The following is a 27303-nucleotide window of genomic DNA, read 5'->3' as shown; positions in this document are numbered from 1 at the left end:
TAGGAGCCACACCAGAAGTATAGGTTCACGTAGGCAGGGCCCATCATTCAGCTCCTGTCTTTATTTCTCCTGCTGCTATGCCTGCTTCTCTTCTACTCAAAATCTTGCCTGCCTTTGATAACAAGTATGCATCTAAGCTGGTTGGAGGAAGAGTTTCTTCAGAAATTTTTGACAAAAATTGTTTTCCGAAAATTAGATCCTGTAATTACGTTTCAGTAAAAGATGAAAACTTGAGATCCAAATTGAATAATTTTTAGTGGAAATCCTTTGGCCAGTAACAAGCTTTGGATTCAGAAAAGCTGCTGTGGTGTTTTACTGACATGGTCTTTGAAGGTCTGTACACTTCAATCTTTTATGTGGGATGTGCATCACTGTTTCTCGCTGAGTTACTGCAGCATATGACGGAAGACCCTGGTAACAGCTCACACCACATTCAGCTTGGCTGCGTAACCTCAGTAAGAGAGGAAACAGAGACACTAAGGCTCACCTAAGGAAATCCTGTGGCAACTCTGAATCCAATATTTGCAGATGGAAGCTGAAATTTTGTTTGTGAGGGTAAATGAGCAATAAATTGCTCTGACAAACAGAAACAATTCCTGTGGAATTCAGAAACTTTTTGATAAAAATATTTTGTAGCCAGAAGTCCAGTTTTCTACCATGTTTCTTGAGTAAGCTTATTCACTTAGAGCTAATAAGTAAGCTCTCTACCCAAACACAGTGACTCTGCTTAAGTGGTAGTAACTTCTCTGACATAAAGTAAAACAGAGCAGGGTTAACACTCCATGACATCATGGGAGTGATGGAGCTGATGTAGAAAGTGTCTGTGTATGTCAACTGGAGATCAGAGCTGTTGTGTAGCTTTTGAGAGTGTCCTGCTGATCGAGAAGTTGTCCACTTGACAAGGTAGAAAACTCTGCTTTTAACACCCTGTGCTCACTGATGGTCCTGCAGCATCTCTTTCATAAAATCAGTTGTTACAGTAGTCTAAAAGAGGATGTCTTCAGTTGTAAAATAAGTAAGCCAGTCTTTTATTCCCTTTAATTGTTGGCACAATGTGGAGCAACACATTTCTCTGAATTGGATTTAATTGGACAAGGGACGAAAATGAAGGTTTCAGGTTGGCCAATGCAACACCTGCTCCCACATGCCAGGCTGCTTTCTCCCATGAGTGCTCGTGCACAAGCACTTGCCAGTTACCCTTTGACTGTAACAAAACCAAAACAAAACCAAAAACCCACCCTGTTTTTAATCAAGTTTCCCAAAGCCAGGCCATCAGAATGGGTGCATCTGTCTTAGTAGAACAGCTTTTTGTCTACATTTTCCCTATCATCATAAAACTACCCTACAGTGTTGGCTCATGTGTAATGCAGGGCTTTGTGGCAGGTTGTAATTTCTCCTAGGCAAAATATCGTAGCAATTTGTGTCTGAATCTCTTGAGTGCCTGAGAAGTGCAGATGTCAATTCAAAGGGGGAACTCAAATATGTATCCACTGAACAAAGTAGCAACACTGGAACAGGGAATTGGCATATTCTGTCTTCTATAGTTATTAAGAATTGAAACAGTCACTCCAGTCCCAACGGGTCTTTGAAAGCATCTGGATGTAGCTTATCAGCCAGTTAGAAAAAGAATATGAACAAACTAATGACAAACAGTCCCTGTTCACTTGAGGACTCTGACTCCTGCATTTGACTTGGCTCACAAGCACCTGACCAACTGTTAAACCACAGAAAGCTACCGTGAAGCTAGTTTAAATTTTAAAAAAATCGTACATAAAAAAACTCACTTTAAAAGCCAAAAATAAATTAAATTTTAAAATTACAGTATAATTTGCTCCAATTAAAATCCCACACTACTGAAGAGGCATTCCTGCACTGTGGTCTCTGAACCAGGAGTCCCCATGAAAGTTGTGTAACAAAATCCAAGAGCACACTGTGAAGCATAGACAAGATCCCCATTCTCCCTTATCCTAGGTGCATGTCATAACCATTACACTACAAAGCCATTTCAGTTTTGCACACACAACACACAACAAACCTTGAATTCTTTTTAGGACAGACAGGCTTTTCCTGCCTAGCACACCCAATGCTGCAGGCAAGGCGTTCTGCTGGGAGCTACGAGCTGTGGAAGAAGCATTCCCCCCGGCAATGAAATTTAATCTGCCCCCACCCCCCCATTTTATGGATAACCCACATAAATGCTAAACTGCTATATAAATTCCATGCACAGTTTTATTGTTACATAGAGAAAAGGCATCTCTTTTTCTCCTGGTCTGATTTTGTGGTGGTCACCACTAGAGCTTGTGATGAGCCGCACCCTGTACCTGGCACATGCTGAGAACGCCAACTGGAGTGAACACAAGGGGACTCCGGTAGCTGAATGCTTCATATCTGAATGCAAATAGGATGGAAACATGAAAGCAGCAGTGGCTTCTGAGCTCTGCACAATCAGAGGTGCTTTTGAGCATGCTCATCCTCAGATCTTTCAGACATGGACTGGGTTTTAAGGTCAAAAAGCAAGCAAAGCAAGAAATTTGCACCAGGCACAGTGTTGAAGCATTTTCAATGTCAAACAAAAGCTAAGTGGGAGTTTTCAGGGTCTTACCCTTGGATTTAAGCACAAAATCCTATCTGGAATTCCTAAAGCCCATTTCAGCAACATTTTTTGGATCTAGTCCTTAACATCTTGATGACCTATGCCATGTTATCACATTCAGTAAGAAACAGAGACTGATAGGTCTCATCTGTAATATCCATGCATAGCAGCTGTAGACTGCTTCTAATCATCAACATTCTTTAATTATTAATAATTTTTTTTATTAGCCATGAGTCAAAAGCTTCTCTTTTTCTGGCAAAGGGCTGGGAAGATCAATTTTTCTTTCTAACAGTAAATGTTTTTAAAGCAATAACCCAAAATTTAAACCAGATTTAAATATATTAAATGCAAAACCCCAGATAATTAGCACTTTATATACCTAAGTTGCTAAATACATTATCAAATAGCTATTTCTATTAAAGAATATCCCAAACAACTCTGTAATGAAATTCATGCCTTGTTTTTCCACTTTATAGAGACTTCTTATTCTAACGCAGTACAAGATGTTACTGTACAAACTTCATTCATGTTACCTTCTAATCTATTCTTAGGAAGCATTTTAATGATAACACCTGTTGTTCTAATAACAATTTTCAGTCTTTATTGCTTATGGGATCTAAGGCTAATCAGAAATTTAATGCTTCACTGTGTGTGAGTGATTGATCCCAGTATATAAAAGACATTTTTTCCCAGTGCAAGACATTTCTGTCTTTGTACTTTGTGAATACTGGCATTAACAAGAACCTGGAATTAAATCAATGCAAATCAGAAATATGCATTGAAGATTTCCTACATGTATTTTCTGCTTTGTTTCTCACAGGAGAGACTGCCCTTGCATTCCTCAGTTACATTATCACACACTAGAAAAGAGGAAGTGCAATGAATGCAGTTGGTTTATTCCCCGCAGGAGTTCCCTCTGGTAGAGTATGTCAAAGTACTCCCAGCCGTCAGTCTGTCAGGTCTGCTCGGATGTTTTGGAAGACAGCGTGCTCTGAATGGGAATGTAACAATAGCAGGCTGATTTTTCAGCAGCCAGCACTGATAACTCTGATAAACAGTCTTCTTGAGGTAAGAAGTGACGCATTATCAGAGGTTCCTGCCTTAGACGCCAAGGTTATTCATCATGTAATTGGATATTGTTGGAGAAAACCATAATTATCCCAGATTTAAAGGCATAAGGCCATCTAGTTGATAATATATGGTCAAAGATAATCATTCACTGCTGAATCCACTTTAATCTTTCCTATTCATTTACTTTTAAGAGATGTGACCTAACCAGGTCTTACTTAAACAAAGCTGTGACTTACTGGCTTCATGATTATTGTTAAATTACAGACCTGGCGCACTTGGAATTTCATTGCTGTGGTACGGTAAAACTTAGACCCTCCTAATTCAGGAGTCCAGGAAGTTATCAGTTGACAAAAGTGAGGAACACGTACATCCCCCAGCAGATGTGGAGGTTTAGTTCTAGCTCCAACCAGCAGAGAGCAGCTGCAGTAAATACCTGCTATTGCCATCAAGTTTTGCCGACATGTTGCCGTATTTCACCCTACAAGGCAATAATGTTGCCCTATTTCACCCTACAAGGCAATAATGTTGCCCTATTTCACCCAACAAGGCAATAAAAATTCCAGCTGATGTACAGGTGCAGTCCATTCTTAACTGTGCCTGAATATGCCACTTTCAGTCGACCCTGGGCTGCCCGAGTGATGGGTCACAAGACCTAGACAATCTGCTCCTGTCCTCACCTACCTGTTGCCCTTGTTCTGCTCTCTGGCTGCTCACCTGTCCCTCTGCTGAAATTGTACTAGAACTGGGTCCCAGCAGTCCTAATCATCCCCTTGGAACTGTAGTGGGAGTTTTTATCACATCACACATAGACTGACCCAGGAGATTCTAGGAAGTAGCTGGCTTGGCCGCCCCAGTGTGCTGAGGCAATTTAGTCATCCGGTGGGCTATCTCCTGCTTCCAGGAAGTCAAGAACTATCACATCACAGCAGGTTTTAGCTCCTGCCCCCAGGGAAACAAACACATGAAAGCTCACAAAGTTATACCAAACAAAGTAATTCCACTGGCTCAGGCCAGCTGCAGATCCCAGCAGCCTTCTCCTTCACATCTCCTGGTACCAGAAAATTGATGTACCTCTTCTCCTTCAATGCTTTTCTCAATCATGTGATAGCAAGTCAGATTCCCTACTGCTTGCTCTCTCTTTCATATGCTAATGCACATTTTTGTGTTCTCATAACCATTACAAAACCTTCATCGTATACAAATTCTACAAATCCTACGTGCTACCTTTAAAGATAGATTTTTGTTTGAACAGCCTCTTGGTTGCTCATTTGCTTTTTCATATTCCTAGCATGGCAACCATACATTACAATACTTTCTTCCCCAAAGGCTGCACAAATAAAGGAGGCTTTGGCTTTTCTCCGGATATTTTCCCATTGTTAACAGGAATATCTGTTTTTAGACCCTTTCCCGTTCTTCCGTAAAGGTAGCCTTATCTTCTTGATCCATCAGTAACAGCTTGTTACTGATGTGGAACTCAGGCTCTTTGAGGTAGCCTTTCCTGTAATTACTGTTTCTGTCATTAATTGTCCCCTGAAACTTGGGCTATCTTAATGGGATTTGATCTAATTCCTTAGGCTTATATAGGGGGGGAAAAATTCTGCTGCAGTTCTTTGGAGGTATTTAATTTAATTGTCTTATCATTATGGAATAGCTGTTAACATCTGCAAGCTCTTTTCCCGTCCTAGGCTGCATATGGAAATAGATAAGCCTGGCTGAAGCTCTAGATTGTTTTTGGTGAGCAAAGCGGGAAAAAAGTTTGTAAAAGACTGGTACTGAGCCAAAGTATCAAGACTCATATAGATCCTAGGCTTGTTTAGTTATGTTTTATACATAGATCCAACATATTTTCATGCGTATTTTGTCATGCATATATCCAACATAATAAATAAATTTACAAAAGAAATGATGGAACTTTAGAATAAAAAAAATCTAGTTCTGAAGCCTTTGACTATATTCTGTTACTCCATTAAATTACTGCTTAAGAAGGAGTTTAATCTAGGAAAAGAAGGCAGGAGGCAATAAGTAATTGAAAGGCATTGGAAGAAGTGATTGAAGAGTGCAAATGAGAGATCTCAGCTCTAAGCAAGGAATTTATACCACACAATACTAAGAGTGGTAAATTCTTTTCACAGATAGCACATAGCATCACCAGGGGAGCAGCATGATTTCTCCTTACCTCTTTTGTGCATTTACAGGTCCACAGTAAGAATGTTTATATCTGAGGCTTCCAGACAGTCAACAGAAAGACACAAACATTTTGAGAGCTCTTTTCAGCTCATAGTATAGCAATGTAAATACCTCACATGAATCAAATTAGCTATTTCTGTTGGTTAACTAGAAGGGACCCAAGGACGACTAGCTCAAGAGTTTCCTTCTGAGGAGGAATAATAATAAGAGAGGGCAATAGGACTTTGAGCAGCTCACATGTATGAAGAATCAGACATCCAAGACACTCACCGCTTGTCTGCTCAAAACCACCTGATGCCCTTCTACTGAGGGGTCACATTTAAAAACAGCCAGTTCTGATTACAGAATAATTAAGGGAATTTTAGAAAGCTTGATTGCAACTTTGATCCAATCTTTATTTTTTAACAATGATCACAAGTAATTCAGCCAGAGGCACAGGGAGGGAGTCACACATTGCCTGATATTTATGGGTTTAATTCCATATGTGCATGGGTGGAAGTGCAGTAGTTTGCCTTGTCTTTGTATGTCTGCACACATACCTACTCTACATACATGAATGAACATTAGTGGGAGCGGATGTTGTCTAGAAAACATACAATGCTCATTGTGAAGTACTAGCGCAAATGCAAGGTATTATATTGTGTATGTAAAAGGCATTTCACATGATATAATAGAGAAAAATCACTAAATGTGACAAGCTTCATGAATACAGATAATATTCCATGACATGGGAGGTATCAGTCCAACCAATAAACATGATACCACATATTTTAAAAGGAAATTTGGTTCTTTAAGAAACGATGATACATTTTCCTCAGCTATATATCTTTTCCATCATAACTTAAAACCATCAGGCTATGATGTTATGATACCAATGTGCAACATATTAGAAAGATATCCTTCTTAGTCAGATGATACTTATTCATTAGTTCTTGAAAAATCAATTCATCTTGGATGCTTCTAACTGGATTGTCTGGAATCAGGACACCCAAATCAGCAGTCGTCTTAGAAACCTGCCGCTTCTAGGTCTACTGATTCATAATGAAAAGGGAGTTAATACATTTAAATGCTTTTTGGTGTAGCACAATTGGAGAAGTTTTATGTAAATTCTTAGCAAAATTTAACAACAAAATGAAACAAGCATCTTCTGTAATGTGGAAGATAGCATATGTGAAAGAAATGCATGGAAATTGCTTACAGATATTCAGAATGACAGCTTCGCAAATTCTATTACTGCATATCAGTTCTGCTCAGGAAAGAGACGCTGTTGTTTGCAGATGGGATGGGAAGATCTTCTTCCCACCAAGGCAATACACAGCTGGAGCAGGAAAATCACAGAAAGGAATTTCTGCCTCCCTGTCTTACTGTTTCACAGCTTTTCATACAGTTTAGGTCATGTTGAAAAGCATTCAAGTTCTAGCTGCTCTCAGAGATGCACATCCCTTACAATGCAGAGCAAACTGGCTTGCCTCAACATCAACAGTACTTTTTTGGTATTTAGGTGGGAAGGCAAGGATCTGTTGCAGCTGATTTCGGTGCTGCAGCACGCAGTGCAGGCGACATGCCAGACAGGGCAATTTCTGAGCAAGTCTCGCTTCCAGAGGATCGCAGCCTGCAGCTGGGCTGCCAGCTTTGCCCAACATGGGCCAGGCTGCAAGTGTGGGCTGTGGCTGCCAGCTGTAACCATTCAGCTGATCTATCAGTCATGGTGGGGCTGAAATAAGTGATGAATTAGGTAAGCACTCTTCCCTCTGTTAAATCAGGGGGAATTACTTGTCCCAAACAACATAGGGCATAAAGTAACTGAGGCTTTGTTACTTGTGGCTATGAAAGATGATTGTTAGAAATGGTCCTTGTCCCACTTTTCTGACCAAAATTGATCCTTATCCCACTTTTCTGACCAAAATACTGCTTTGGCCACAATGCTGTTTTAAATTTTCCCTCATAATATATTCAAGTTACGTAGATACAAACCAGCATTTATATCCAGCCCTTTTCAGTAGTGTTCACACCTCAGCCATGAGTGAACAGCACAGCTTATAGCTATTACCATAGTTTGCAACCATCCCCTCACCTAATAGCCCAGATGTTATTGGCAAGGCAACACAAATAATGAAAGAAAAAAACCAAACAAACATGTTCAAATGTGGATGGACAAAAAAGTATCTTTTAAATACTTTTTCAGAATAAAAGCAATTACAGATGCAAGACACTTTTTGTCAGTGATAAGTGGACTGGACAATAAGATAGCTGGACATACCTAACACCTCTTGAACATTGCACCTGCTGAGAACTTTAGGGGTGGTTGCAAGTACTCTGTCCCTGCCTGCACCTGGCCCAGGGGAAGACTGCTGACACATCCTGCAAACTGAGATGCTCAGACCTGGAGGTTAGCTGGGGAGACAGCACTTTGCAAGGTCATGCAGGGCTGCCAGCACTACCTGGCATGACTCACAGGCATCGCAAAGGGATGAACTCCTATTCGACTCCCTGAATAAAACCACCACCATTTCTGAACCTGGCTAACAGTGTTACATTTCAACATGTATCTGTAATTTGTACTGGCTTGCCAATTGCGCTTGAACCCTGAGGGGTAGCCAGATAGCTATAAATCTTCGTAGCCTGGAATAACTATGTTTGAGACAGATCCTAAAAAATACGTGTAAGTATCTAAGAAGAGGTATAAGGCCTCTATTACTACAGTACGCTAAATGTTCATTATTCCTAACTTTTATGTTTGCTTTCTTCTTTTGAAGAAAAGTAACACTATTCCCATGTTAGCCACAAGAAAACAGTTAACAGCCATACAATGTGGCAGGTATAAGTCACTTCAAGCCACTTAGTTCTGGTTTCCTTATCAACCAACATTATCCAGTGCAGCGTGGTGCTTTTGCAGCTTACATCCCTGGACTTCTTCCCAGAGAAGTCAGGGGGCAAAAGAGAAAGCAGAAGTAGGCTCCAGATCTCATCCCAGCCCTCACTTGTCTCACATCACCAATCCCGGAACCAGGAGAAACTCCTGAGTTTAGGCAGCTTAGATAAAGCCAAAGTGATTAAAACTAATTTCTTAGTATCACACAGGCAATGTGATAGACCAGGGAGCTGAATTCGTATCTGCTCGGAAAAGAAGTACATTACTTTTTAAGAGTATGTGTAACGTGTGACAGATCTTTGGATAGTCCTGAGCTGACATCTGTAGAGATGTAAGACCATTACAAAAGCACATCTCATTTTCTTTTATTTTCCCGTAAGGGCTGTATAAAGGAGAAGAGAAGGGAGAGAATGTCATTAATACAGTGAAACCCCATAAATAAGAACAGATATTGCGAAAACTGCTGCAAACAAGACTGTTTTGGTTATTCTCTTAACTTATGAATATTCATACATCCATTATTGGATACATCCATACATACATTGCTGTTTTCTTGAGCTTCAAAGTCTGAATTTGCAAAATCTATACTTTTTGAGCAATACTGCCGATATGTTGAAGTAGGTAACAGGCAAACCTCAGAAGTTTTGGTGAGTCCATTTTATATAAAAAGAAGTATTTAAAATTCTGAATGTTTGTTTCAGTTTATCTTAGCATCTTGGAATTCACACAGAAAACCTAAGATCAGAATTTTCTCATGAGATTCTCTTCCCTGGAAACAACTGGAGGGTAGCACCTTCCACACTGTTCTCCTGTTCTCATCTTTCCACTCCTGATCTCAGCAGAAACTTAGGTGCACAGCTGACATCAATACTTATTTATTTATTTAGAAAGCAATGGAACATTTTAAACCTCAAAACAAAAAGTAGGAAAGTTTGGTTGTTTGTATTTCTGCCAAAGATGTGATGAATTCTACTAAACAATTGTTAAACAGCAATTGTTATAATTTAAGGCATTTGATCTGTGCCAAATGCTACTCCACTGTGCATTATTGTAATTTAGGGAGCACGAAGCTTACCCAGATATCAGCACAAAACCTGGCTGGTTAAATTATCTAGTTGTTTTCCTGTGGGTCCTCTTTGAGTCACAGGGAAGACACAGGCTCTGTGATACTGTGATTCAGAGTAGGTGGCTAATTTGAGTGCTCTGATTTGTACCCTTGGTGACTGTCTCATCCTCTGTTAGTAGCCAAGCTAGGTATCTAAAGTTGGCGTTGTAAAAGTCTCCAATTACAACTTGTCTGTATAACATCTAGTAAAACAAGGCTCCAACCATACATACATCTGTTACCAAATTGATCTAATCCAAATTTATTTGTACACTCACATACACACTTGAGGTATACTGGCATTTAGTAATAAAGAAAAAAAAAAAGCATTAAGAAAGTTGTATTTGGCTTTATGCTGCAGGGAAATGACAAAATTGATTTACATGTTAAATAAAACTTCTGTTTGCCTTTAAGATTTAAATATATAATCTATGAAGTTGGTATTTTTCATCTTATCTAGACCAACTATCACCTGCTTGATAAATGTCTGCTCCTTTCATTATCTTCTTTATAAAATAAAGGTAATTAACCATAGTAAAGAGTTACCAATCACTGAATGTACATAGTTCTTTTTTGCCATTCATTCTTTCCTGTTTATCTCTCCATAGTTTAACATTGCTTGAACAGGGAAATTTCTGTCAGTTCCTCTTACCACGGTACATTGGTCCCAGCCACAGGAAAAGGCATCAACTGCAGAACTGCTAAGCCTGGTTCAAAGATATTTGAGTGCTACAGAGATGCTGTCAGGTCTTCCTCCCTCTTCTGTGCCACATACAAGACACCTGCAAGCCACTGAGCTCTTAACTCAAATGCATTCTCATTCCTGTATTCACACCGTGCTTGCTCTTGCTTCCACACGCTTCCAGACAGAAAATGTTCAATATGATAGCTACAACAAGCTGGATTTTTTTTCAGTGGAATAATTTTGCCTCAGAAAAGGTAGTTTCTAAAACAATTCTTTTTATTAACATTTTTTCTATGAGGGAAAGTTGCTTCTCATTTTGTTAAGAAAACAACGAGCATTACATTCTGACCTTTTCTGGTAATTTTCCTTCGCTATTGTTTTGTTAATTTATTTAGACTTTAATATTCTAACATGTTTATTCAAATGTTATTCAAATACCAGGTTAAATGTTATTCAAATATCAGGTTATAGGATCTGTTATTCTAATGCAATGCTTTGAAGTTTTCTCAACATAATACTCACTACATCAAAAGGAGAAAAATATTTTCTCAGAAGTCATTTATTGCAAATTTTTAAATTCTGCCTGGTGGACATTCAGTTCTAACTTCTAATTTCTAACAAAACCAAAGTCTGTCATTTTCATAAAATAAATTCTGCTTTACAACTTGCTACTGTTAACATTATTTTTATTATGTTAGCAATTGTGTTCTGAACTAAGGAACTGTGCTCTTTAAAAGAAAATATTAAGGAAACAGTAGGCAGTCCTATATGAGTACGCACTTCTGTTTGTGCTGTGACTACAAAAGGAAGCTTATGTTCATGCAAAGATGAGAATTAAATAAGTATTTCCTATTGCACTTATACAGGTATATGTGATGGCATAGTTGGAAACCTGAGATTTAGCCATTAAAAAACCAGCTGATGTAGATGGCAAATGTCAGCAAAGGAAAGGCAGTTCATTTTCCAATTCATTAGCATAGGAAACTAGTGGTTTAATAGGATGATAGACCAAATGACGTTTGATTTTTTTTCCATACAGTCACAAAATTTGGTAAAAGTTACATCACTTCTTTGCACGCTAGCCCCACTAAATTGTTTCCTGTGCCAGTGTTCCAGCTGAAGTTGGAAATACTAGAGGACTTCTTTCCCTTTCTGAAAAGCCAAAGTTAATGGTGGCTGAAACCAATTTCATCTGGTATTACTTGAACATTGATATTATACTTCTAAAATAACAGCAAAAACTATGTAATGGGTTTCATTAAAGTCCATAAGAAGTTCCTGATAAAAATAACAGAAACCATTTTACTTATTTAGTATATGCAGAATATTCCATTAAAGACAAACCAGCATTAGCAAGAAGATAGACTAGATCATCATTTGGACTTTTTTAACTCTGATTTTGGGAAACAGTAGCAAACACCCTGTAACATCTCTACTTTTCAAAGCACTTGAGAATTAACAGAGCTGTATGGGAAGTGAATAGAGAACTGGGGATCACAATTGTCCCTGGCAGTTCAGTGCTCCCTTGAGCACTGAAATTTTCTTTCCTTGGCTTATGGAGACACACAGCAATCTCCTTCAGTCAGCTTCTCTGAGTGTGATGAGAACTTTGCAGGTTTCAAAAAAAAGGGTGACTACCAAGCCTGTGCTTACAGAGAGAAGATGGTGCCTGTCATTCTAAGGATCTGAGCTTGGTTTCTGAATTAAGCATCCTTAGACTGCAACTGCGGGTGGCAGAAAATGTTTGAGGGAGCAATCACTCTTATTTTTAGCTCTGTCATCCCACCCAAGGGTAGCTGAAAATGGTTTTGTTGTTTCTAGAGGATCTGTCAGCAGAAGTCAAGCTAAAAAAAGTAACCCAAAAGTCTTAAAATTGTGAGATTAAGTAACCAGTGATGTCTTGCACTTGATTTGGCATATGATATTGCAGGCCTCAGAAAAGTAGATCAAGCACAGGCAAATATAGTGCCTAGTATTGAACAGGTAGTGAAAGGGAGACAGAAATTTTGCCTGGTGTATCGCACCTGAAAACTTCTGAAATCACATTGTTACTGATCGTAGGAGATGTTTATGAATGTCAATATCATGACCAAAGCTTACATTTTCATGTGTGGCTAAGGTCTGGGAAAAAAATCTGTATACAGTACAGTATTTGCATGACCATCTTATCAAAATAACCTGAATGCTTTCCTCTTTTACCAAGTTTTTGATCAATTATGGAATTTTTTAAATGTATCTTAGAACTACTGTGTATCTAAATGAATATTGCTATCGTAAGAGCTGTGCAGAGCCCTGCAAAATGATGTGTGATTGCTTGGACTGAAAAAAAGAATAATCATAACCTATATCTTAGGAAACATTGGAAAACATTTATGATTTTACATATGGTCAGGGTATCTTGGAAAGCGTACTACAGCTGGATCTACATTACTGAGAGCAGCCTGTCCAAATACAGCTGAAAGAAACAGTTTTTCCAGAAAGCGGCCCTTCCATCTGCAGATCTAGTGGATGCCTTTAACAAGTTATAGATAGTTTTTCCTCCTAGAATATATCCTTGGAGGTTTTTTTCTTTCTGCAGCATCATCAGAAAGACTACATTTTGAGTGGAAGCTGTAGTGAAGAAAAGAACCAACATGTGTTTGCGTGATTATCAATGGGGTTTGATAACATGGTAATAAAATGCCAGCATCAAGGGTGACAGCAGAGCTCCAAAGCTGCTGATGCCAGTGGAGCTACATTTACACAAATGCACTTGTAAGAAATGCAAAGAGCTTGATTACAGTAAATATGGCCTGATTTTGCAGTCATGAGAAACTAGGTCAGAGGGAGCTTAGTTTATCACTAGGATGTTTGTGCATCATTGTTAGACCTTTCCCACGACTTCCCAGCTGTATCTCCTATCCATCCCTGCAGCAAACTGCTCTCACTGCTGTCATCAAAGATGCAAAGAGGGAAATGAAGCCATAGCGCTTCTGTGAGAGGGCAAATACCCTCAGCTTGGGGGTATGCACATCATTGGAAAGCTGATGTGCAGACTGAATAGACACACAAAGTGTGGTTCAGCTGAGCATGAATGTAGAAATGATGCTCATGTGACACAGATATTTCTTCCAAAATACACATCTGTATTTGTTCCACTATAATTTAGTGGCCTAGGTATTCAACATGACCAAAGTATCAAGCATATTTAGTCACTGCTAGCAGTAAGTCCACAATCAGAATGTACATGGCATCAGGCAAAATCCAATTCAGTTGTATTACTTTACTCTCACATTGCAAATAGGAATAAATTTGGATGATGTCTGCAGAAGGCCTATTCCTACCTATGCCATCCTAATGCTCATTACAGGGTCTAAATGCGATTACACAGAAAAATAAATTCACCATTAATTATTAAAGGCAAAATTTTAGGCAAAAACTGAATAACAAGGAGTAGATACTCTGCAATATTAATATGTGCAGCCATAAAATACCTAACAAGTTTAAAAAGTTAAGAAATATGTATTAATTTTATAGTAGTTAGTGCTTCTTTTCCTAGTCAAACATTATTTCCTTTCCATTTTGAAAGCTAAAAGGAAAAACTAAGTTATCAGATCTTGTGATACCTGATTTATAAATGAAGGAACAAGCCTTATTATTCCTCTCTATTTATCATTATAGTTATGTCCCACTTATTCTTATTGTACTATGCTTTCTTTGACAAAAATTTAAACTAGATATCACTTAATGCAGATTTTTTGGCTACTCACTTTATTTTTACAATTTCAAAAGACAAGAAAAGTCATCATCATAGTTGCAAGTCTTTTCTGTGTACCATAAGGGGCAAGGATACTATAGGCTATACAGCCACTCTTGCCATCTCATTAAGGTAAAAGGTGAAAGAAGGAACATTTCAAATGTGATGCATCTCTCACCCTTTAGACTGCTGCCATAATTTTTAGATGCTTATATCCCAACTGAGAAAACATGTATGCACGTGCTCAGCTTTAAAGACAGCAGTAAGTAATCCTTTTGAATTCATTGAGACTACCGAGTTACTCAATATTGGTTATGTATTTAAGGCATATGCATCTCTCATCTGGTTAGTCCCTTTTTCTATTTCGTCTTTTTTTACCTATTCACAAAAAGGAATCCTGCAGGATGCAGCAGTTATTCTTCTCGTAGGGTTATTACATAAAGATTATGACTAGCATTTCCACTGTCTCATATAATAGGTCATTATTTTCTGCCTACCTGATTTCTACCTACATTTTCAATTAGATGCAGTGTTCTTAACCTCCTACTCCATTACCCTAGTCCATTATTAAGCATCCGTTGCAAAACCATTGTGAAGATCATTGCATAGCAGCTTGTTTTGGGATGGCAATGAGTTTTTCTTAAATCTCTTGACTGTACCTTGGCTTAAGTAAATCTCGCTTGCATGTAAGAATTGAGGGAGGCCATACATTAATAGAGTCCATCAGAGACATTGTGCAACACAGTTAAATATAGTGCTGGTGACTCCTTTCTTACTTCTTCAAATTATCATTATTATTTTCTTATTATGGTTTATTAAGGTGAGATGAGTCTATTATCTGTTATTTCCTTTAAAGCCACATAGAATTTCACCATGTACTGTGGGAAATTTTAAGCATCAGACTCAGTATGCTGAACTTTTAATTTTCCAAAGCAGGCAATGGAAAAATTACACAACCTCACTGTTTCCAATTAGTTATGGACTTCTGTTTATTCCTTTACCACAAGTATTTTTGCTTAGTTAGTAGTACAAATTGTTAATCATAAAAATGTGCTATCTCACATGTGCTAAGAATGAAAAAGGAATTGGCTTCTTGCCCTACTGAACTCAAGCAATCCTCATTCCTCGTTTCCAGACCTTTTTCCCAAGGAGTCTGATTGACTGATGACAACAACAAAAGATTACCGTGAACCCACAGAACGCCACTGCCTGTCCTCAAATTTTCCCAGTAGGTGAGACTCTCAAGCAGTTCAGGAAATAACAAATAGTGCATCCTACCACTGCCTTAAAAATTCACTTCACTGTTCTTGACAATGAGATGGTAGCAGATAAAAAAATCCTCTACTATGTACCTTGAGTCTGTATAAAAAAAAATATTTTTCCTAGCAAATTGTTGAGAACTGATAGTAAAAATATTAAAATAATGTCAGGGTTAGGAAAAAAAAGTTCTGAGAGAGTTTATAGAATTTAGTATGTCTGGTCTAGGGCAAAGACATAGTAACTGTCCCCATATAAATGTAAAATTATTCATATTTAATAAAGTAATGGCAATGATAGAGATAGCTAAGAGTAATTGTTCTTACTAGTAAGAATAAAATTAAAAATAATAGACATCTGGAATAAGACAAATGCAGGGCAAAGAATAAAAAAAAATATACTAAGATTTTTAAAGTAATGAAAGAAACCTTCCAGGAGGTCATTAGAAAAATTGTTGCAAGCTCTTCATAACTCTGCCTTCCTATGTTTCTTCTGTCATATTCTCCAAGCTTCTTAGGCACTGTGTTCCCTTCTCCCCTTCCCTACTCACTCACATTCATGTTTTCTCTGTTGCTCCTTTTAGACTGCCCTGAAAATGTGCAGCACTTCTTTTTTTCCTTTTACTTTATGTGTAAGCACTGTGCCCCACCATTTGCAATCTTCTCTTTTATCTTAAACTTACATCACACCCCTGAAGTCTTCTAAAACTTGATCCCAGTGACAGTGCACTCACGTATTCTGACCCTAGGCAATGGCCTAGCCTATTGTCTCTGCAGCCCCTAGGACAGAGGCAAAGATGTGCTTTTCACAAGTGACTACTGATTTAAGATGATTCCGCTAATAAGTGCTCTCCAAAGACGCATGCTTTACATTTCCTAAAAATCAGTATCTGATAGTCTTTGAAACTGGTCGCTACATTTGGAGTACTTAATGTTTGCTAATCACTTAAAAAATCTGGTAGTCTTTTTCCATTTTTTTTTTTAATAATGTACTGTATGATAGACAATATAAAATCTTTTCAAGTGTCTGTTTGGGACTGTACTTGTACTAAGTTTGACACAATACAATGGTGTGGGTTAGCTAAAAGAATAGACAGTGGTTGCAATAGTAATGGATCTGCCATTCTACTAATTTATGAGCTGTTTTTTCAAACATTTGCTATCATATAGAAGTGAGAGGAAGAATAGAATATAACTTCTCCTTTACAATGCCCTGTTAATACAGAAAGGCAAAGACGCCTGTACTCCAAGGAAGCTGTCAGCAAAGTTGCAGGCTGGAGGTCCCAGTATCACTTAAAGAGTACTGGCAAGCAGGAGGTCATTGCTGGGGAATGAAGCTTGGGGAGGGAAGCAAAAGGAAAAGGCTGGGAGGCGTGGAGGGGGAGAATCAAGGATCTTTCTTCACCATTCTTTTTTTACAGCTTTTGTGTGTCTGGACTGATTTGTTGTGGGAGAGCTGCTGGAGACAGTATATTTGGCACAGGACAGGGTAGCTCAAAGCCAAAAGGATGGTGCTATTGCCAGTTTAATCCATGGCTTTTCTTTCTCTTTTTTTTTTCCTCTTTCCCCCTCCCTCCTTTTTCTTTGAAGGAAGGAAAAGGGGAAGAAAGGGACTTGCAATGAAAACCAGAGCAGTGGGTTAATGATGGCCCTGCAGGCTTCAGTAGACTGGAAAGATACACAAGGCACTTCCTCTACCATCTGGCATGCAATTCTGCTGCTGCTGCTCTCAGTACATAACTTTGGAGTGAATAAGCAAACAAGTAAAACTTTTTAAGAGACACCAATTATGAAACACCAGCTATTAATCTGTCATCTTACTCCCTTCCCTTTTCTCCCACCACCGTATTCCTATCCTCAAGTCTTTTCCAGTTCTCGTGTCTACCTGTGAAAAAATGCACTGCTGTGTCAGGTTTTCAGATGACTCCGTTCGCCTTTCCGTTGGCATTGCTTCTCGGGACGAATGAGGGCCAGAGCTAATACAGTTATATTGCTCTTGTAATCACTTGAGTTTTTTTGACTCGGAGTCAGAGAGAAATGCAGTTAGTAGCAATAAAGCCATCCATCTCTGGTCAAAGATTTCCTTCGAGTCTGACTGGAAGTGAGAATGCGAAAGAGAAGTTTTAGGTGAGCCGAGCTTGCTCAAGGACTGTTTAAAATGCAGTCACAAATGGCTGGGTACATTGCTGTGTAGGAGTATGTTGTTTTGATTCTGACGGCTTTTCTCAAGCGCAATGAAAAGCGTTACATTGAGGTCACATTCTCAAGCTGGGTAAATCACCACAGCACAACTGAAGTCAGAGAAACAGAGAACTTGCAAAATATCAGCATTTTGTCTCTTAAAAGTCTTTCAGAGTGATGCTGCATGATTTTTTATGCTGAAAACTTCATAATCAAATATATATCTTCCAGGCTTTCCCGTGACCAGCTCTTATCTGTCTCCATTCTTACAACAAGACAAAAGGAGAGTCAAACAGTAACAGAAAAATCTTGGATGAATTAAGGATAAGTAACCACTGAATTGTAGTACAACTGTGAAGCACAAATTTAGTAAGAATAAGATGTATTAATTTACAGGCATAACCATTAATGCCAGCAACTTTTTTTACACATTTTTTTTCATTCACAACTGCTGATCCTTAAACTGTCCAGAAAGCAGGAAAAAAAAGGAAACTCCAGGCTATCTAGAGCAGTTGCTTTCATTTCACACTAATTTTCCCCCAAAAAATATATACTGTCTGTTAGGTTTATTACATAGCTTCTTGAAATACTAAAACTATAACAACAGATCACAGTTTCAGTTTGTTTTTTGACTAGCTTCCTGCTTTGCACCTGTAGAACTGTAAGTGAAAACAAATACAACAAAAAATTCAATTCTGACTGCCTGATCCTATCTACAATGCAGGTACATACCCAAGTGACCCAGCTACAGGTGGCACAAAACTTTTCACAGTTGTATTGGGTCAGGCTGAGCCCCACAGCAGCCCCCATAGTGCTGTGCTTTGCCTTGGCAGCTAGAAAGGTGGTGAAAGCACAGCAGTGTTTTGGCTGCTGCTGAGCAGCCTTGCACAGCACCAAGTCTGTCTCTCCAACCTTCCCCCCCACCCCCCAGCAGGCTGGGGATGGGCAAGGTCTTGGGAGGGGACATAGCAGGGAAGCTGACCCAAACTGACCAAAGGGATGTTCCATATCATATGATGTCTGCTCAGATATAAAAGCTAAGGGAAAGGAGGAGGAAGGGGGGGGCATTTGTTATTTATGACGTTTGTCTTCCGGAGCAACTGCTACACGTACTGAAGCCCGGCTTCCCGGGAAGTGGCCGAACATCGCCTGCTGATGGGAAGTAGAGAATAACATCTTTTGTTTTCCTTTGCTTCCGCGCACACGACCTTTGCTCTGCTTCATTAAACTGCCTTTATCTTGACCCACAAGGTTTTTTTCATCTTTTCTTCCCCCCGCCCCTCCCTGTTCTGCTGAGGAGGGGAGTGATGGAGCAGCTTGGTGGGCAGCTGGTGTGCAGCCACGGTCAACCCACCACAGTCCTTTCTGGTACCCAATGTGGGGCACTTTGAATCACCTTCCTCCACATGGCCCATGTGCACAAGACATAAAGGATATAAAAAGGTAGCGTAGATCTTGAAAACTCAGAAGATTGCTGTTGCTGCTATCAATAGGGTTGGTGGCTAAGTTCTGTTAGGCACTTAATATTCAGATATTCATCTAAAAATTGGGCTGGGCATCTGTGAATACATTGTCTTCCAAGATGTCTGGTATTTTTTGCGTCCAGTGAAGCTGGAAATGCCATAAGGATAGCCTTTCTTTCACAGTGCTGTGGCACTTTTGCTGCTTGCCCCAGCTAGGAGCAGGAAGTGCACAGGTAAACAAAGAGGAAAAACAGTAACTGGGGAAAAGTGTTACTGCAAGGCCTTGTAGCTCAAAACCGAAACGAAGTAGTTGGGTTGTAAGGTTTAACTCAGCCAGGTAAGTATTGTTAGTCTTTTGGACTTCAGTTGCCTAGTTTATCCCTCTCTAACAGGAACAACATTGCTTTAAAGAGTAATTACACAACACACACTACTATGAAAAACCTAAACTATCACAAGAAGCCATATGAACTTAAAAACAATAAAATTTGCCTTTCCACAAAATCATAACGATAGATTGTATGAATGTGTTAATGCTTGTGCTACTGTACTGCACATCATCTATTTGTTTTCTTTGTTCTTAACCCCTTTGTTCCAAGAGTCAGGATATCCTGATGCTAAGGACACTGCAAAATAACAGTACAACAACAATAGTATAATACTTTGGAAGTGCTTCACAATTTTCAGGACAGACCCGCCCGAAAGTGTAGTATGCTGGTAGTGTGGCACTACAGCCTCCAGTCAAAATAGGGCTAGTTTTTGAAAAGCACTAGGGTTTTCAGTTTGAGGTGGAAACATTAAGATAAGCATGGCAGAGGATCCTAGAACAGGGGAAACAGCACACTGCCCTGGCTGATGTTGGCAAGAGGAGGAAAGGCTTGTGCGCTGTTTCCTGCATGAAAAGGTGTTTCTTAACTGTCGGTCCATTCTCTTGGTTCCTCTTCCTCTGTGAAGGAAGAGCCTACTTGTTTGCCAGTTTATTTTTCCACCTGGAGAGAACGCAGAACATTGCATGTAACCCAGAGAAGGCAAATGTACTAACTATGAATGCTAGGAAATACTATCATGCCAACTAAAATCCCATTAAACAACTCCTTCTGCACTTTCAGTGGAAACGAAGTGCTGGTGCAAGAGCCCACCCTCCACCCCACCGCTGTAAGCTCTGTAAACTAACAGCTAAAGGACAGGCCAGTACCAACAGCAGGCTAAAAGGGACTATTTTGTATAAAGGCAAAATAAAAGTTCGGAAAATGGCAAGGCCCCTCCCGGTGGGGGATCCCGGGGCAAGGCTGGGAGCTGCCACGCTGCTCGCCCGACGGCAGCGAAGAGTTTACCCAGGGAAGAGCTCGTCTAGGGAACAGCTCGCCCAGGGCTGCGGAGCCCCGGCAGCCGCCTCACTTTGCATGAGGCAGAGCACTCTCCCGGGGGGGTGCGGGGGTTGCCTTGTTTTTAAAGATTAGTGATGAGTAATCGTCTTCTCGTTGGAGCCCGTGAGTGATCGCTGCCACCGGGCAGTGTCCTAACGTGAACCCACTCAGGTGGAGCTCTGCGGCCGCAGCGATGAGGACGCGGGGCAGACCCCCACATTCCCCCAAACCGTAAATGCAGCAGCCCGTTCCTCGCCGACCCGTCAAGCGCCGGCACCGCCGCGGCCCTTCCGCATGCCCGGGCCGTAGGTACCGTCCCTCGGGCTGGCGGGAGCAGGCGGGGGGCACCGCACGCCGCCGGCGGACCCGCGCCCCGCTCCCGGCCCTCGCAGCGAGCGGCGGGACGCGGATCGCCGCCTCTCCTCCCAGCCAAGGGCGGCCGAGGTTACGGCGGGGTTTGACTAAGAGGCCAAAACCCCCGTCGGCTCCGTCAGCCCTGCCCGGCGAGGGCGAGGAGGAAGGCGGCGGGGGTGGGGGCTCCCCCACGGCATCCCGGCAGGGATGAAGTCAAACCGCCTCCTCCGCAGCGCACGGCGGGGCTGAGGGGTGGCTCTGCCCGCCCAGCCCCGCAGCCCCCGACCGCCGCTGCCGGGCTGCGCCAGCCCCCGCGCCGCGCCACCGCCGCCGGCAGCAGCGGCCCGAGCCCCCGCCCCCGCCCCCGGGGCTCGGCGCTGCGCCGCGCCGGCATGAGCGGCGGCTCCGCGCCTGCCCGCCAGCCGCTTCGCCCCGGCTGCCGGCGCCTGGCGGCGGGCTGAGGGCGCGGCGGAGCCCGGCGCTCCTTCCTTCCGCGCCCGCAGCGCGGGGCCGGGGCCGGGGCCGGGCGGCGACGGGGCGCGCCCCCTGCGCGGGGAGGTGGCGGTGGGCGGCCGGGCGCCCCCGCCCCGCTCTGGATGCCCATCGCTGCGGCTCGGGCCGGGGGGTGGCCGCGGCTCCCCGGCGGGGGGCGCGGGCCAGGATGCCGGTGCTGGAGCGCTTCTTCCCCGCGGCAGAGCCGGGCAGGCGGCGGAGGACGGGGGAAGAGCCGATGCCCTTTCCCATGGGCAGCCTGCCCGGTTATCAGCAGGGGACCCTGGCCTGGGACTTGCCCGAGATGATCAAGATGGTAAAGCTCGTTTGGAAATCCAAGGGGGAGCTCCGCGGGGCGAAGCACAGAGGGGCTTTGGAGAGCGAGGATGCCCTGGGCGGTCCGGCAGGTACGTTTCCCCCGCCGTGCTGCTCGGGGGAGCCGGGGCGCAAAAGCGGCTGGGGACCAAGGGTGGCGGGGAGCCGGCCCGGCCCGTCCTGGGGCTGCCGCCGCCGGGGCCCGGGGCTGCCGCCGCCGGGGCCCGGGGCTGCCGCCGCCGGGGCCCGGGGCTGCCGCCGCCGGGGCCCGGGGCTGCCGCCGCCGGGGCCCGGGGCTGCCGCCGCCGGGGCCCGGGGCTGCCGCCGCCGGGGCCCGGAGCTGCCGCCGCCGGAGCGGGGCGCGTTGGGACGGCGCGGGGCCGGGAAGCGCTGCCCGACGGTAACACCGTGCTTCTGGCAGCCTCCGCGCTCCCTCTCCGCGGCCACCCGCACACGCGGAGTTTGCGCCAGGTCTGGGTGACCGGCGGCACTCCCCCCTGAAATCTGTTGCGTGCTTTTATCAGCGGGGTGATAAAAGCTCAGCGCCAACGAGAGCAGGTCGCAGCGCGGCTGTGAGGCTGACCTCGGGCAGGGGAGCCGGGCTGGGTGCCGGCGGGGGGAGCCTTGCCCCGCTCCGCGCCCCGCTCCGCAGCGGCAGCCCCGCGGCCCAGGTGCCGGCAGCGGCAGCGCGGCCGCGGCAGGAGCGGGGGTGGCTGCGCCCGCCTCAGCGCCGAGGGCTTCCCCGGTTGGTTTCGCTGCGGCTTTCTAAGCGCATGGCCTCGCCTCTTACGCCTCCGGACTGCACCCACATCTTTGAGTGTGTTTGGCTCGTTTCACATGAGCTTCCCGTCCTCCCCATCGGGAACGCTGAGCGACACCCTTACGGCTCGTGTGTTGTTAGCTACCAGTATGAAAAACTTGAGACCTGTTCTTGGAGTAACACTGCCCCATCCCACTGCGTTCGTTCAGAGCATGGTATATTACTGGCTAAAGAGCACATGTTTTTTTACTAACTTTATAAATCTTGCACGTCATTTTTTTTCCTAACTCACTAACAGCTATGGCACCATATCAAATGCTTTATTGAAGTCTAGGTTAGACTTCTAGCATTTTCATTGGGTAGAAATAAGTTGTCATGTTACCACGGTACTTCTGATACTGCATCTTATCCCGTGCTCCACGTTGCTTATGGTTCAAAACCTCTTGCCTTCTGCTGGAGGCCACCTCTTGCCTCCTTCAGAACCTCCTGACTTCTGTTAAGTCAGGCTCATAGGCCTACGACTGTCTCAGTATCAGTTTATTATTTCTTTATTCTCCTGTCCTCATACTACTGTGACTTAATAGACTTACTGACACTGTGTGGCTCATTCCTTCAGAACTCTGGACTGTCTTATCTCCGCAACCTGTTCACTAAACTCTTCCAGTGCATTCAGTCTTCAGAGATTATGCTTTCATCTTCCTTTGGTGTACCCTTTATCAAGATCTACAATTTACAGTATTTTGTACCCAAATAATTTAATTTCTTATGTAGAATAACCTCATTGCAGGTATTTCAAAGTTCATGTATGTGTATGTATCTATTCCATAGTGAATAAGTATCTGTGTATGACTTCTGGATGCTCTCCGAAGTTGGCTGATTGGTCATTGTATGTCCATTTTTCAAATGTTTGCAGTTAAACTAGGAAATGTTCCACTTCTGTTTTGAAAAAGGGAAGATCAGTTCTCAGGCTGCAAGGAAGATGTACATCCTGCTATCCCATTCTTTGGGAATCACTTCAGTTTAGAAGAATAAGTAAGAGTGTTGTGGATAAAGAAATGGGAGGTCAAATTGCTCTTTAAGACTTGTAGCAAATCAGCTGGGAATGTACCATGGCCAACCAGGGAGATTGAGGTTTGTGTGGTGAATGGTGGGTGTTCAGAGATGGACCCTACTCAAACAGAACTTAAATGTTGCATTAGTTATACCTCATGTATGAGTAATAGTGGTTTTTCAGTATGTTTGTGTAATATCTGGTGAAATTAGTTTCGTTAGGTAACAAATGAGATTCGCCTTCAGATTCCTGGAGGCAACTAAAAATGTGTGTGAATGTACAGAGCCAGATTAGTCCACTAGCAGGATATGAGTAACTTGCATTTACTCAAGTGGCTATTACTCGTATCCTGTGAAGGGACAGTCCTCTTCATGGTGCCAGATCCTATTTCACAAGCTCAGTTGACTTGCAGCAGTACAAATCAGAACAGAAGATGACGTGACTCTAACTCTCAACACTTTAAATACGAATCATCAGACAGTTTGAGTGAACCAGACTTGGGTTGCTGGTTTTTCCTCTTCAACAACAGTCATCCTAGTAGTTTTCCCTCTTGTGGTTTCATTTTAGTCACTTTAAGTACATTGGAGTATGTGGGAAAACCAGTAAATGCTGAAATCTAGTGTACTTACATATGTGAAAATCAAAGAATGCAGAAATGGGAAGAAAAGATCATCGTTTGGAAGGATCAGTAGTATGAGGTACGCAGCTTTGTGTTTGCACAGTGTTTTGTATGTGTTTGGACCCTTTAAAAAAACCCAACAACAGTATAACTTACATCTTATAAAAAGGCAGTACTTCAATAGGAAATCAGATTTTTTTCAGGTGAAGCAAAAGCAAATAACTTCTGCTTAAGGTACTGCTAGCTAGTAGGCAAATAAAGGTTGATTGTTCAGTAGTAGAGTTCACAGCACTTTCCACATCAAGGGCTTTTTCATTTAAATTTGTAAGCATTCATGTGATAACTCATGTTCTGTTATCACATCCTCATGAAGCTGTTTTGCTTACAGTAGAAGAGGAGGAAATAGATACAGATTCTGGAAGGAAACTGTTAAAATTTCTGCCTTGCTTGATCATGTTAATAGAGATTTATCTAGGCAAATTCCCTTGTCTTAGTCTGAATGACTGGACTTGGCTTTGGGCTGGCTTTCTAGAAAGGAGCAACCCTCTTAACCATAGGGAGTGAGGAAGAAGGAGAACTATATCTGGACATGATGTCAGTTCTGTGGATGGCAATGTCTTGGGGACCCATATAGCTGTAATTCATACCACATTCCTCTTTCCTGAGGTACAAGTAGAGAGTTACTAGAGAGCAAAACTGTCTGGGTGTTCTGGGCTCTCAAATAAAAGAGCTATATCTGGGTCTTTCATCTTCTTGTTCAGTACTGGGAATAAGCTACTCAATCTCCCCGCAGAAAAAGTTTGCAATACATCATGCAGCATATAGTTGGGATGAATGAAGAACGCAGATCTTACAGAGACTGCTTGCCTGGAGTTTCTAATGATGATTTATTTTCCTTTCCAGAGCAGTAAAGCTCACATCTTGAGCCTTTTCTTATTGCTACACTGCTTTTTAAAGTTAGTATCAATTAAGACTGCAGACCTTTCTCCTGCTCCTGGCCTGCTGTTGCTTAGTAACTCTTTTTTCAATCCCTGACCGAATCAGCTCAAAACAGTGGTTTGGTGAAGACTCTCTGGCTGTGCCAGAAGCCATTTCACATACTCAAACTAGGCTTGTGATAGTAAGCAATAATGGAACATAATTAACTTGAAAAGTATTGGGTGGGAAATGGGTATAATTCAGTGTCATTCCTTACAGTATTTCAAATAGAGTATTTGCAAGCCAGTGCTTTTTACTTGAATAAAATAACAGCATGTGTTGATGTTATTACAATTTAATTACTCAAATAATTCTTAACTGAAACCATGTTGATCTCTAGGAGGGAACTGTGTTCTGTTTATGACCCTAACTCTCTTATCACCCTCTCCTTGAATTTTTTGTGCAGATTAAACAAACCTAATTGGGGAATGGGTACAGGTCTGCCTTCAAGAGTCTTCCTTATGAGCATTAGCAACCTCTTAAACTTAGAGTGATCATCCCAGATAACTCCAGTGAGACTTTCTGTACGGAGTCTTGCACATGTGCAGACATGCAAGACTTTCAGAGAAGGTGCAGTGGTACTTAGAATTATCAAGGTCTGTTGAGACACTGATCTCTGTGGGTTTTTTGAAATAACTCTGAATGTTTTTTTCCACCTATCTCTTTCTGGCTAGATGTTTCTCAGAAATGTATCTTCTGATTCATGCATGCATCATGCTCATTGTTAGCTGATGAGTCCCTTTGCCACAAGGAGGAAAAACAAGCAGCACCACACATCGCTCCTATTACAGTGTGCTTCTGGGAAAATCTCCCCCAATTTTTGGTGTGTCCGTTTACTTCTCCTCTTCAATCGGATCTCTCCTTTCCAACTCAGTAATCCATTCAAACTTCTTGCCATCATCCAAACTGACTTTGCTGTTAAGGCTGCATGCTGAGCAATCTTGTGATATACCTGTTAGAGAGGTGGGAGTTAAGTCATCTGCGTGGTTCTTCAGTGGTTGCTTGAAGGTCTTCCCTAAAGTTATTTGCAAGACCTCCCAATGACTCAGTTCTTCCATGATATCCAAGGAAACATCCCTTCTACTTTGTTTTTCCTTTGCAATGAATGACTTACATCATGCTGTGCAGTAGCTTTGCTACATATGTTAAACTTCATGCTTCCCCTTCCCATCATTACTTACAGAATGACAGGATTATTTGGGTTGGAAAGGGACCTTTAAAGATGATGTAGGCCAGCGCCCCCTGCCATAGGCAGGGACAGCTTTCACTAGACGAAGATGAGGTTGCACAAAGCCCCAGCCAACCTGACCTTGAACATTTCCAGTGATGGATCATCCACAGCTTCACTACACAGCCTGTTGCGGTGTGTACTTGCTGCATCATGTTTAGTTGTGACGTCTTGAAACTCAAGGGTGCTTTTGTAGTGCCACTGCAATAATTAATAATCATAAAAGGCTTAAAATCTGAATCTGTGAATTACTGAGCACCGAGTGCAGGTTTGGCTAACAGCTTAGAAAGTTCATCATTTTGTGTAGTTGATGTTGAGCATGTAGGCGCCACAGAGGTAGATCCCAGCAATTAATAAAACACAGGATCTATGAAGTGGCATTGTTTTAGCATCTGACCAGTCTCTTGTGTTATTCCTTAGATTGAAAACAACGTCATTTGTGTCCTGCTGAGAGATGCACAGCAAGCAGAAAGGCAGCTTGCTGTATCTTTCCGAAGTTAGGTTTTCTTTTCTTTGTTGGTTTTTTTTCAGGTTTATGTTGAGACTTGTTAAATCCATTACACATACTAGGGACAAAGAATGTGAATTTGATAGAATCGAGACTACCTGTGGCAACATTGATTGCTCTCTGAGTTTTGTGTTGAAGCTCTAGCCTCTGAGAACAGGAAATATGCTCTTTCATATTCTTGTGAAGAGCTGGTTAAATTGGTGGAACCGTGTGTGATGGTCTCATTAAGGACAGTGAAATTAGGCAGTATGCAGTACCACTTCTAGAGTGTGTATGTAGACCAAGTAATAAAAGTCTTAGAATTCAGACCACATCTGTAGGTAGTACTGTTCAAACATAACTCTCAGTTTACTGGCTGAGCATAGGTAAGTAGTACATGTGATTTGGTGTTATTTTTTTCCAAAATATTTGTTAGAGAATTGGCTTCAAAGATTAAAATAATCATGGTTGCTGTTCAAATTCTGGTCCTTTTTTAGCACCTA

General features: G+C 42.1%; 1 protein-coding gene across 2 annotated transcripts in view; it reads left to right on the top strand.

The window, feature by feature from the left end:
• Positions 1-27303, top strand: part of PDE7B (phosphodiesterase 7B) — a 181109-nt gene that overhangs the window by 72528 nt on the left and 81278 nt on the right. The window contains exon 1 of one of the 2 annotated variants that reach the window (XM_056342801.1): positions 21041-21769. The exons of the other annotated variant lie outside the window; for it this stretch is intronic. Within the exon in view, the coding sequence (XP_056198776.1) occupies positions 21532-21769 (238 nt within the window). The 5' untranslated portion in view covers positions 21041-21531. Of the gene's footprint in view, positions 1-21040; positions 21770-27303 lie in introns of those variants that run through there. 2 annotated transcript variants of the gene reach the window in all.

This window comes from Falco biarmicus, chromosome 6 (assembly GCF_023638135.1).
Source record: "Falco biarmicus isolate bFalBia1 chromosome 6, bFalBia1.pri, whole genome shotgun sequence".
NCBI classification, from domain to species: domain Eukaryota; kingdom Metazoa; phylum Chordata; class Aves; order Falconiformes; family Falconidae; genus Falco; species Falco biarmicus.
This window is presented reverse-complemented; position numbering and strand designations above follow the sequence as displayed.